This window comes from Plasmopara halstedii, assembly GCF_900000015.1.
Source record: "Plasmopara halstedii genome assembly, contig: Scaffold_816, whole genome shotgun sequence".
Lineage (NCBI taxonomy): Eukaryota > Oomycota > Peronosporomycetes > Peronosporales > Peronosporaceae > Plasmopara > Plasmopara halstedii.
In genome coordinates, this window is record NW_020187732.1 from 2231206 (window position 1) to 2240915 (window position 9710).

General features: G+C 44.7%; 4 protein-coding genes across 4 annotated transcripts; 3 read left to right on the forward strand and 1 right to left on the reverse strand.

Annotated features, from left to right (window-relative positions):
- Positions 1 to 163: 163 nt before the first annotated feature.
- PHALS_14403 (uncharacterized protein) lies at positions 164 to 404 on the forward strand (the record flags this gene model as incomplete). Its single annotated transcript, XM_024730211.1, has 2 exons — positions 164 to 289; positions 348 to 404. The coding sequence occupies 2 exons, from the start codon at positions 164 to 166 to the stop codon at positions 402 to 404; spliced, it is 183 nt and encodes a 60-aa protein (XP_024580511.1).
- A 539-nt stretch (positions 405 to 943) lies between these two features.
- On the forward strand, positions 944 to 1712 carry PHALS_14404 (proteasome subunit beta type; the record flags this gene model as incomplete). Its single annotated transcript, XM_024730212.1, has 3 exons — positions 944 to 946; positions 1033 to 1100; positions 1169 to 1712. The coding sequence occupies 3 exons, from the start codon at positions 944 to 946 to the stop codon at positions 1710 to 1712; spliced, it is 615 nt and encodes a 204-aa protein (XP_024580512.1).
- Positions 1713 to 1920: 208 nt separating this feature from the next.
- PHALS_14405 (u2-associated splicing) lies at positions 1921 to 4751 on the forward strand (the record flags this gene model as incomplete). The annotated part of the gene is made up of 4 exons (XM_024730213.1): positions 1921 to 2007; positions 2068 to 2553; positions 2622 to 2774; positions 2832 to 4751. The coding sequence occupies 4 exons, from the start codon at positions 1921 to 1923 to the stop codon at positions 4749 to 4751; spliced, it is 2646 nt and encodes an 881-aa protein (XP_024580513.1).
- Positions 4752 to 5271: 520 nt separating this feature from the next.
- On the reverse strand, positions 5272 to 5577 carry PHALS_14406 (uncharacterized protein; the record flags this gene model as incomplete). The annotated part of the gene is made up of 1 exon (XM_024730215.1): positions 5272 to 5577. One exon carries the CDS (start codon positions 5575 to 5577, stop codon positions 5272 to 5274), a length of 306 nt encoding a protein of 101 aa, XP_024580514.1.
- Positions 5578 to 9710: the final 4133 nt, after the last annotated feature.

The window sequence follows — 9710 nt, forward strand, 5'->3', positions numbered from 1 at the left end:
CTGTTACCAGGGTACGTGAAACCCCGTTACAGCCAGCGCAATGCGTTGATGCTCAGTTTGAAGCATGGCCAAATTGATAAACATCTCAACCTCTCTTGTCCACGAATAGATTTCTACATGCGTGCCCTCGAAGGGCTGAAGGCTTCACATAAGCAGCCTTGCGATGGGAGCAGACTGTGCTAGCATCAAAGCCTGTCTACGATGTCTCAACCAGCGCATTCTCATAACTGGTAACCGAGCAAATATCGCTATCCCTTTCGCCACAAAGCGTGTTATTTCTGGGGACAAAGTAAGGACACGAGCTTTATAAGTGGGTCTATCTGTCTTGAGGATCAGTATTTGAACAGCCCGTCTTGCGACCTTGCACAAAATACATTTTTTTCAAGACGGCAAAGTGCTATTAAGTAATGTGCACCTTGCATAGAGTAGGTTTTGACTCAATACAACACACAGAGGTTGGGTATAGAATAGGAACCATTGAATTGTACTTACTAGTATTGATTAATTGTATGATGATAATTTACCAAGTGCAAGACTGATATACTGTCAATGACTATCTCATAAATAGTGATTCAACTGATCTTGCTGTTTTTTACTATTTATCAAGTTGGTTCATTTTAAGTTGGTGAATCACACCATCCGACATGCACTACTAGCTGAAGAATTTCTCTGACTCGGACAGTGTCTCGCTTTATTATCTTCAAATGATCAGCAGCCAGAAATAAGGCTTACCGCGATTAGTGAACACGCTTACGCTTGACTGCTGTTTTTAAAGTGAGAGAATACGCAGCTTTTTGTGAGAATGCGATATGATGTTTACATTGATACTTGGAAATGTTTCTCAAAATTTCGTCTCAAAGGTTGCACCAGTGATCGTGCAACATCACAAGATCCACCTTTCCCCCCATACAAACGGAAGTCGCCCAGAGGAACATAGAGGAACATGGTACGTCAGCGGCCACCGCTTCGTTATTTCCACATGATATTGACCCAAGAGTTTGTACTGGGATGTCAATGTGATCATTTGATTAGTCGATTTTGTCTTACAACGGAGCGGCAATAATCGCGATGACTGGCAAAGATTGCGTCGGCATTGCATGGTATGCTGTGGTTTCTATCACCTTCTAGCTTTACAAGCTGCTCTAACGTATTTTGTAATGATCTATAGTGATACAAGGCTTGGAATGCAGGCACAGACGGTGGCCATGGATTTCCAAAAGGTCTTTCGTGTGACAGACAAGACGTTCTTGGGTTTGGCGGGTCTTGCTACCGACGTGCAGTCCGTATCGCAGTTACTTAAGTTTAAAATAAACATGTTTCAAATGAATGAGGAGCGTGACATCAAGCCCAAGACACTTAGTGCACTTCTTTCCAACATGATGTACGAGAAGCGGTTCGGCCCGTGGTTCGTGGAACCAGTGATCGCAGGTTTAACAGAGGACAATCAACCTTTTCTTTCAAGTATGGACTGCCTGGGCTGCGAAATGATGACCAAAGACTTTGTTGTGGCCGGCACGATGGAGGAGGCATTATACGGCATGTGCGAGTCCATGTACAAGCCTGACATGGAGGAAGGTGACCTTTTTGAGACGCTCTCCCAGTGTCTGCTGTCAGCTTGCAACCGTGACGCACTTTCTGGATGGGGGGCCGTTGTGCATATTATCACACCCAAAGGCATAACGTCGAAGAAGCTGCTGACGCGTCAGGATTAGGCGGCACGTTGCAGTAGTGGTCTTGTTGGCAAACGAATAAAAAGCATATAAAAATCGATTTGAGCATATTTGATTAGTACCAGAGAATAAAATTGAGTGGTCCACTACTGCGTCCATCTTGGTAATGGAACGGAGACAGTCTAGACGCTCGAAAGAGGATGCAGGGCCACCCCAGACAAATTTACCTTGGGGAATAGATAATTCAGAAATGCAGCCAAGCTCATTAATGTCTCTCACAGATGACAAGCTTGCGCGCTTTGCGCTTGGTCACCAAAAGAAAACCAAGTTCCAAAAGGTATAGCGACGACTTCCTGCTAATTTATAGCTCAATTTGATGACAATCTGATTTTTGTAGGAGCGAGAAGATCGAGAGGCCAAAAAGCGGCAAGCGGATGAGGAAGCAGCGAGGATTTATGCAACCTTCGTAGCATCTTTTGATAATGAAGACGAAATAAAAGGCAAAGCTTTTGTACGATCAGGTGCGCATGCGGATAAAGGCGATACAAGGACGAGAGGAGCTGAATATAGACTGCAAGGAAAGAAAGAGGCTGTTCCATTTGTTTTGGAAAGAAACGTGTCAGAAATGGACAAAATGCTGCATGAAATCAAACAGAAAGATGCCGAACAGATGAAGCGGAGAGATGAGGCTCAAGTAATAAACAGGCCGAAAAAACGACGTGCTATTGATGATTTCTTGGAGGAAATGAAGGAGCGAGGTCCAGTGTCTGTCTCGGTAGAGGGACTAGGGATGTCAAAAGGCTCATTTGATACTGGAGATCCGGAAACGACGAATCTATATGTTGGAAATTTGGCTCCCACTATCACAGAAGAAGTTTTAAAGGTGCGCCGCAGTAGGTTTTGCAATGTTGTGCGATGAGAAACATGTTATGGGGGCTTTAATGACAATAGGCGGAATTTGAACGCTACGGAGAGGTCTGTTCAGTCAAGATTATGTGGCCCCGTTCAGAAGAAGAGCGCGCTCGTAGGCGAAATTGTGGGTTTGTTAGCTTCTATGAGCGACGTGACGCTGACGAAGCACGCGTCAACCTGGATAACAAGCAGGTACGATCAATTGAGTTGCTGGTTTTCTGTCTTTTTACTTTAATGTAAATAATGCAGTTGGAAGGTCAGCCAATGATTGTTGGATGGGGCAAAGCTGTAAAAGTTCCATCTCGGCCTCGCAATCTTGTGTCATCGAAAATACTGGAAAATTCTGTTTTACCACCCCGTACAACATCTAATGTGTCCAACCTTTTTGTCAAGTCAGCTGAAGTACCGATTATCAAGATCGAGATGCCTACTGATCAAGAGGTCAAATGGCGCGTAGATCGACTTGCTCGCTATGTTGCAAGCGATGGACTCCAATTTGAAAATATTGTGCGCATGCGCGAAGCAAACAACGAAGTCTACAAGTTTCTTTTTAAACCTGACTCGGCTATTGGATTGTACTATCGATGGCGAGTCTACTCGTTTGCAATGGGAGACGACGAGCACTCATGGCGTAGCAAACCGTTTCAAATGACACTGGATGGCCCTGTGTGGTACCCACCTAAGACATCTTCTACATCATTTAGGCAAGAATTTCTTTCCACATCACCGAAACGCTCAAGTCGGCAGAGAAGAAGTCGAAGCTACAGTAGGAGCAGATCGCGAAGCATTTGCCCGAATCCCGAAAGGCTTAGTCGAAAAAGCCGAAGTAGAGGTCGTTATCGTAGCCGTAGTAGCTCAGCAAGCCCTGATGATCGCAAAATGGGAAGAAGAAGTCGTCGGCGTCCTCGCAAATGTCGTGGTCGAAGTCGAAGCCGAAATCGTCGAAGCCGTTCTTGTTCATCGGATATTTCGGAATCCAAAAGACGTTATTGCCGCCCCCGCTTTCGATCTCGTAAGAATGACCAATGGCGTCAGAAAAATGATTGCGATATAAGCGAAGAACGAAGGCGTTCGGATGCTCAACGTGAAGATAGACAAGAGTATGTAGAAAACGAAGAGCAACTTCTCACAGGACAACAAATTGCTCGAGCTCGTAACATGAAGAGAGGGAGAGAGCGTTGTAGATTGTCGAATCAAGACTATGACTCGTTCAAAAATTTGCTTGAGAAGCTGACATTAGAGCGAGAATCCGTGAAGAAAGCGATGGGTTTTGCTTTGGACAATTCCGAGGCCGCGGTTGATTTAGTTTATATAATTTTTGACTCATTCAAAGAGTCGACTTCATCGGGCTTGATGCTTGTTGGATTGTTATACGTGACGTCCGATATTCTGTACAATAGCTCGGCTGCTGTAAAGAATGCCTCACTCTTTCGAACGACATTTCAGGAATGCCTACCTGAAATTATGGATATTTTGCGCATGGCCCACAAAAATATTCTTGGCCGTATGTCTGCCAATGCGATGAAAGAAAGGGTGACGAACGTGTTGACAGCGTGGGAAAACTGGAGTCTTTTTCCTCCTGCAGTGCTAGTAGGGCTCCATGCAACTTTTTTGCGTAGAGAGGAAGAAGACGACTACATTGCTGCTCGCAATTTGAGGTTCGATGACATCACAGATTCAGAGATAGAGCGACTACGTAAAACATGCCGACAGTCTGGCATAGTAGCCACTGGGGGTGTGAAGCAGTTGCTAGCGCGGTTGCAGTGGCTAAAGGAATTCACATCTCCAACTACGCAAGCTTCTTCCAAGACAACTATTGCTGCAGATAATCAGGTTTGTACCGATGTGACTGTCAATCAAGCTGGTTTAAAATCAGATTCAAGCAATGCAGTATCAATTGACCTTAGCGAATCAAGCAAAGAGAAGAAAGAAGACACGTTTTTAGTTAAAACACTTTTGGATAAAGATCTGGATGGCGAACCCATCGAAGAAGAAAACGATACTGTAGGAAGCTTTGTAGATGAAGGTGTTCTGGGAGATGAAGCACTTGATGGAGAGCCATTGGATGGAAGGGACTCAGCTGAAGGAGACTTTGATGGAGAGTCGCTTAAAAGTGACGATTTAGATGGTCCCTTCGACAAAGAGGAAATGAACGGAAAGCCTTTCTAAGCTGAATATCGCGTACGTCGGTCAATGAGCTCAACATTGTTCTGATAGTTTGATCAAGTCGATTGCATTATTGTCAATGATGTTATTAGCCTTTTCTCGCTCTTCAGCTTCTAAGGGGTCGATGTCTTTGTGTTCGTCTTGTTTGCTGAGGTGTATTATACTGTGTTAGCTTCTTTAGTGATACTATCGGTAAACAATTTACCTGTTAAAATTGAACAAGGTCATGTTTTCTTTCGATCGCATACATTGATCGTTGAGTCGTTTGTGCAACAAAGTAATCTGAAGGGTACGGAGGTGTATCTCGCGCTGCTGTACTACATTGGTTAAAGACACTGTTCAAGGTTATCGCGTCAATCTGAATGAAATCAAATATTGAAAAGGATATTGCATAAAATATGAAGCTGCTGCAGCTTTTGCAAGGCTTGAAAATCTCCTTGATACGGTCTCATCAAATTTAGCTTTTCAGCTACCTTGTATAATGATGGAGGTAATGTTAACAAGAAAAATACATCCTCGATTTCTATGTTACCTCAGTCACTTTGGTCCATACACGTAAGCGATGTGCAAGAACACATTCCAATGTAAGTTCGCTTGCGTCTGGTGCACCCAGACACTGAAGTTTGGCATCTGATTTAGCTTCAGTTTTTACCGACGATGAGGCATACTCTGCCGGCATTGTTGCATTCTCGAGCGACATGGAAGAGTGATACTCCAAAATGCCTTCGGTTCTCACTGTGAAGCTCGCTGTTTCTTGTTTAGAAATCGGAACACCATGGCCTGCTAACTTGCTGCGTGCCCGAGTGCTCGACACAATTTTACACGACATTACTCGCTTGCTGTGCTTTGATTCAACGATAGTCACAATTCTACTTCGATAGCAATCAAGTGACGGTTGCGTTGTGATTGTGGCAAATCTTCACGTAATTTAAAGCGTCGGTGCAGAAATGCTACCAAAACTTATTGATTATTTCAGTTCGCTTCACAACCAATAAGAATGCGAAAGTTGATGTAACGATGATTTGGTCCATCTTCAGGACGGTTCCGACTTAGCTATCTTAATAATAATCTGATGTTAACGAGTTACGTGCCATTGTGCAACATAGACCTTTGTACAATTGTAAATACTGCATGTGTACGTAGACCAATTGTATTAATTAAGACCCTTCCTCCCCATTCGTCAATATGTTGTTCCGTCTGCATTTGGCATCTACATCTGTTTCGTACATCCTGGTTCTTAGCCCTAGCGTCGCTCATACTGCCCGGAACATTCAAACTCATTAAAACTGAAACAAAATCCGCTTTTACTATGTGCAAGCTCTCCTTCATGCTGCAGCTGCTTCCGCTGATGATGCACCAAGCGATCTCGCTCTGTTTTGAACGCTCCTGATTATTCTCGTCACCCCGAGGACGAAGCTGCGACGAGGACGCCAAGAGGTTCAAGCTTTGGCCATCGTGCCGAAGCCGCCTCTTTATATCCATCTTCAAATAAGACTGCGCTACATCCAGGTTGGAAATCAGTCGTCGAGATAATAGGGTTTGAGGAGCCTTACGTAGAACGTTGGATGGGTGCTTAGCCAGCTTGAAAGGTCGATAATACAAGCATTCCCGTGGCATGGCACTACTCAGAATGGACTGATGAATAGAGGTAATGGCGTCGAGCTCCCCAAGCTTGAGACCGAATCGTTTGATAGATTCTTAGTTCTAAGTAGTACATAGTTCTCCCACAATAAATGACAGTTTGCCTTGACAACCTCGTCTATCTGCGTATTCCTTTTGCAGATCTTACGCATTCGCCATTGCGTTTTGCATCCGTGTGATCACATTCGCACGACTCATGATTATGAGGTTAGGTCGTCCTTATACTTGCGCTTCACATTCGCAGCATTGATTGTATCAATTTAGGAGGCAACATTTTGCCGAGCTCTCCCCCCACTTACATCAGAGACACCAACCATCGCACAAAGCGTGATTGCGGGTGTCGCAAGCCATTCATAGAATATGGCGTAAATCCAGTGGATGAATGAACTGAATTGTTCATAGTAAACTAAAGCAATGATAACAACAAACTCCACTCTGCAAGATTTTCCCAACAGAAGCTTCTCAACACAAAACGAACACTCGGTTAGTTCGTTCTGTTTGCCCATCGGTCTCCGTGTGTACGCTATGGACATATCCAATCGAGCGCCAAGAATTCGGATTTTTTTCAGAAGCCACTTGTGAAGCGTGTATCACGATCAGAGATGATGGCGTCCGGCAACCCGTGATTGTGAAAACCGTGATCCATCTCGCTGAGTCTGTCAGCAAAAGACGAGTACCCCATTGTGACCATTAGCATCCTCGGGGGAGCCGAAAAGAAGTCGAGACCGAATGACTTCCAAGTCAATAAGAACTCTGCAATGGCACTTGCGTGTGCCATGCGCTCTTCAAACGCTGACATACATCGCATAACTCTACGTATCGTGCAACCCAATTGTACATGTGGGGCCATCAAAGCTGGGCACTGCAAAGTGGCCGGCCATCTGCATATCATGAGCTTCGTAGACTATTTTGTACTTCAAATCATCGTTGTCGGGAGCCACAATTCGTGGCTTGTCGTCATGTGCAACTTCATAGTACAGGAGACCATTCTTCCATGCATTACGATTCAATATTATTTCAAGCGACCAGGAAGCTTGTCATGGAATACCATATCATTTGATGACAGTGCTCGAATGATCAAATCACACTATTAATCCTAGACATACGCTCGACGTATCATATCGAATATATCGTCTTCGATATAGCTGATGTGCGCTAGCTTATAATCAGGACGACGTAATAATGCGTCTGCCAGCACGTTCAGTTTCCTTGGCTTGTATGCGACCATGACGTATATATTCTGCGATGAATGACGCAAGCCATTTGCTGTGACAAGTGAGGCGACTGAACTGCGAAACGCAAGCTTTCGTATCCGTGTAGACGATAGACAGAGTTAAACCCAAAGAGCTGAACACGAGACTTCACCAGGGCATATTTCATTGCCAAAAGCCTCTTGCCGTGGTCAAGGTAGTTCTTTTCTGCTGGCTTCAGCTGACGCAATAACGACACGACTTTTTGAGTCTTTCTGCAACGATGCACAAACGAAAGCAAATCCAGAGGCGTCACACACCACGCTATACCGCTTCGTATCATCGGTAAAGCAAGTAACGCTGCTTCCATCAAACTGATCGTGATTTGAGTGAACGCTTCTTCACAAGTGAATGACCACTCCCATGGTACGTCCTTCTTCAGCAAGTTGGTAGTGGGCTTACAATTTCCACTTAGTTACGCGAGAAGCGGTGCAGGTAATTGGACAAACCAATCCATTTCCTCAAATCCTTTTAATTTCGTGGCGTTGGCCACTCCACGATTGCTTTGACCTTCTCATAGTCTGCACGAACACCATGCTCACCAACAAAGTGACAGAGGACCGGTACTTCGTTAGCACCGAAAATACACTTGCAAGATTTGCTTGCAAAAAATGTTCACGCATACATTGGTGCGCCAAGTGCATTTCTTCGGCAGATCAGCCATCTGCGTCCTTCGAGTGAGCAATAGTATGTTTGAGCGAAGCGTCCCAAATGGTCGAAACATATACGAGACCAACCGATTTAACGATGCTGGGGCATTGGGTAGTCCCTGCGACATCACGAACCATTCCCATAACATATCAGACGGTGTACCATCAGCCACCAAAGGAACGTCCTCCTCCATCATCAAGATTTGGAAATATCCAACGACCAAATCATGTGCACTGGTTGCCCCCACCCCTCAAGACAAAAGTATATGCTGTCGGCATGTGTGTAATAGAAAATCGAAGGAACTGGCGGTGGTTAGATACGCCAATACTCCCACTAATACAGTGTTTGAACCGGATTGTGGCTCAGTGGGTACGATGGTGATGCTTACACTTTTGTGTTGCTGAGCATACATGTAGCGGGACCGTCGTAGCTTTTTAATTTAAAGGAAGTTTGGCTAACGTCGGTGACCTTGGTTCTATACTTACAACTAGTACGAGTATAGCGTATTGCAATTCACATGCATGAAGAGTAACTACAACCTCAACCCAAGGATAATAAACTCTTCCGTTTTGAAAGCCGCCTATATCTAAATATATAGGTTTTCCTTTCTATATAGTAAAACCTAATTAAACGTAAAACTACTGGCGTTCCAGTCACGTATTGACTTGTTGTTTAAGTGTAACCACACCATTGTGTGGTCGCATCGTTTTGTGAAGCCCACACCCTTTATACCAGGGCACGTGAAACCCCGTTACAACACAGATGTGGAGAAATAAGCGGAATTTCTTGATCCCGGTGTTGATACTCCCCCCAAAGCTTGCTGTGACACAGCACTGACTTACTGGACATTCAACGTACTGTAGCATATCATGTAAAGGGCCTTAAGTACATCATACTGTACGATACATGATACCATTTTGGGTGGCCGTCTCAAAAAGATAAGACAGACCGCTTGGTAAAAGCTATGAACTGGAGATATAACGTGGAAAGCACACATACGCGCGCGTATAGAGTCGACATCTCTCCCTTATAGATTCTTTCCGTTGGACAAATCGCCATACCCACCAACGATTCATTCATTCTTAAGTGGCAGTTCCGGGCATCGCTTCATCCATCGACACATTCCTGAGCAACCACCCGTGGCCACCCCATACAACTCCGTATCTTCACTAACCTGGGGAATGTCAATTGCATGATATATAACAATGAAGTGTGGATTATTTCCAAGAGCATACGACTGCCTAGTGCTTGAGCGCTTCTTCTGGTGCATAGAGAAAGTGGGTTTATTACTTCCAAGAGTTTCATGTAACGGGGTTACACGCACCCTTGTATGAAAGGGCGGGTTGTAACGGGGTTACACGAACCCTGGTAACAGGGGTATGTGTCACACGAGATGTGCATGGTGTGACCACACCCAAAC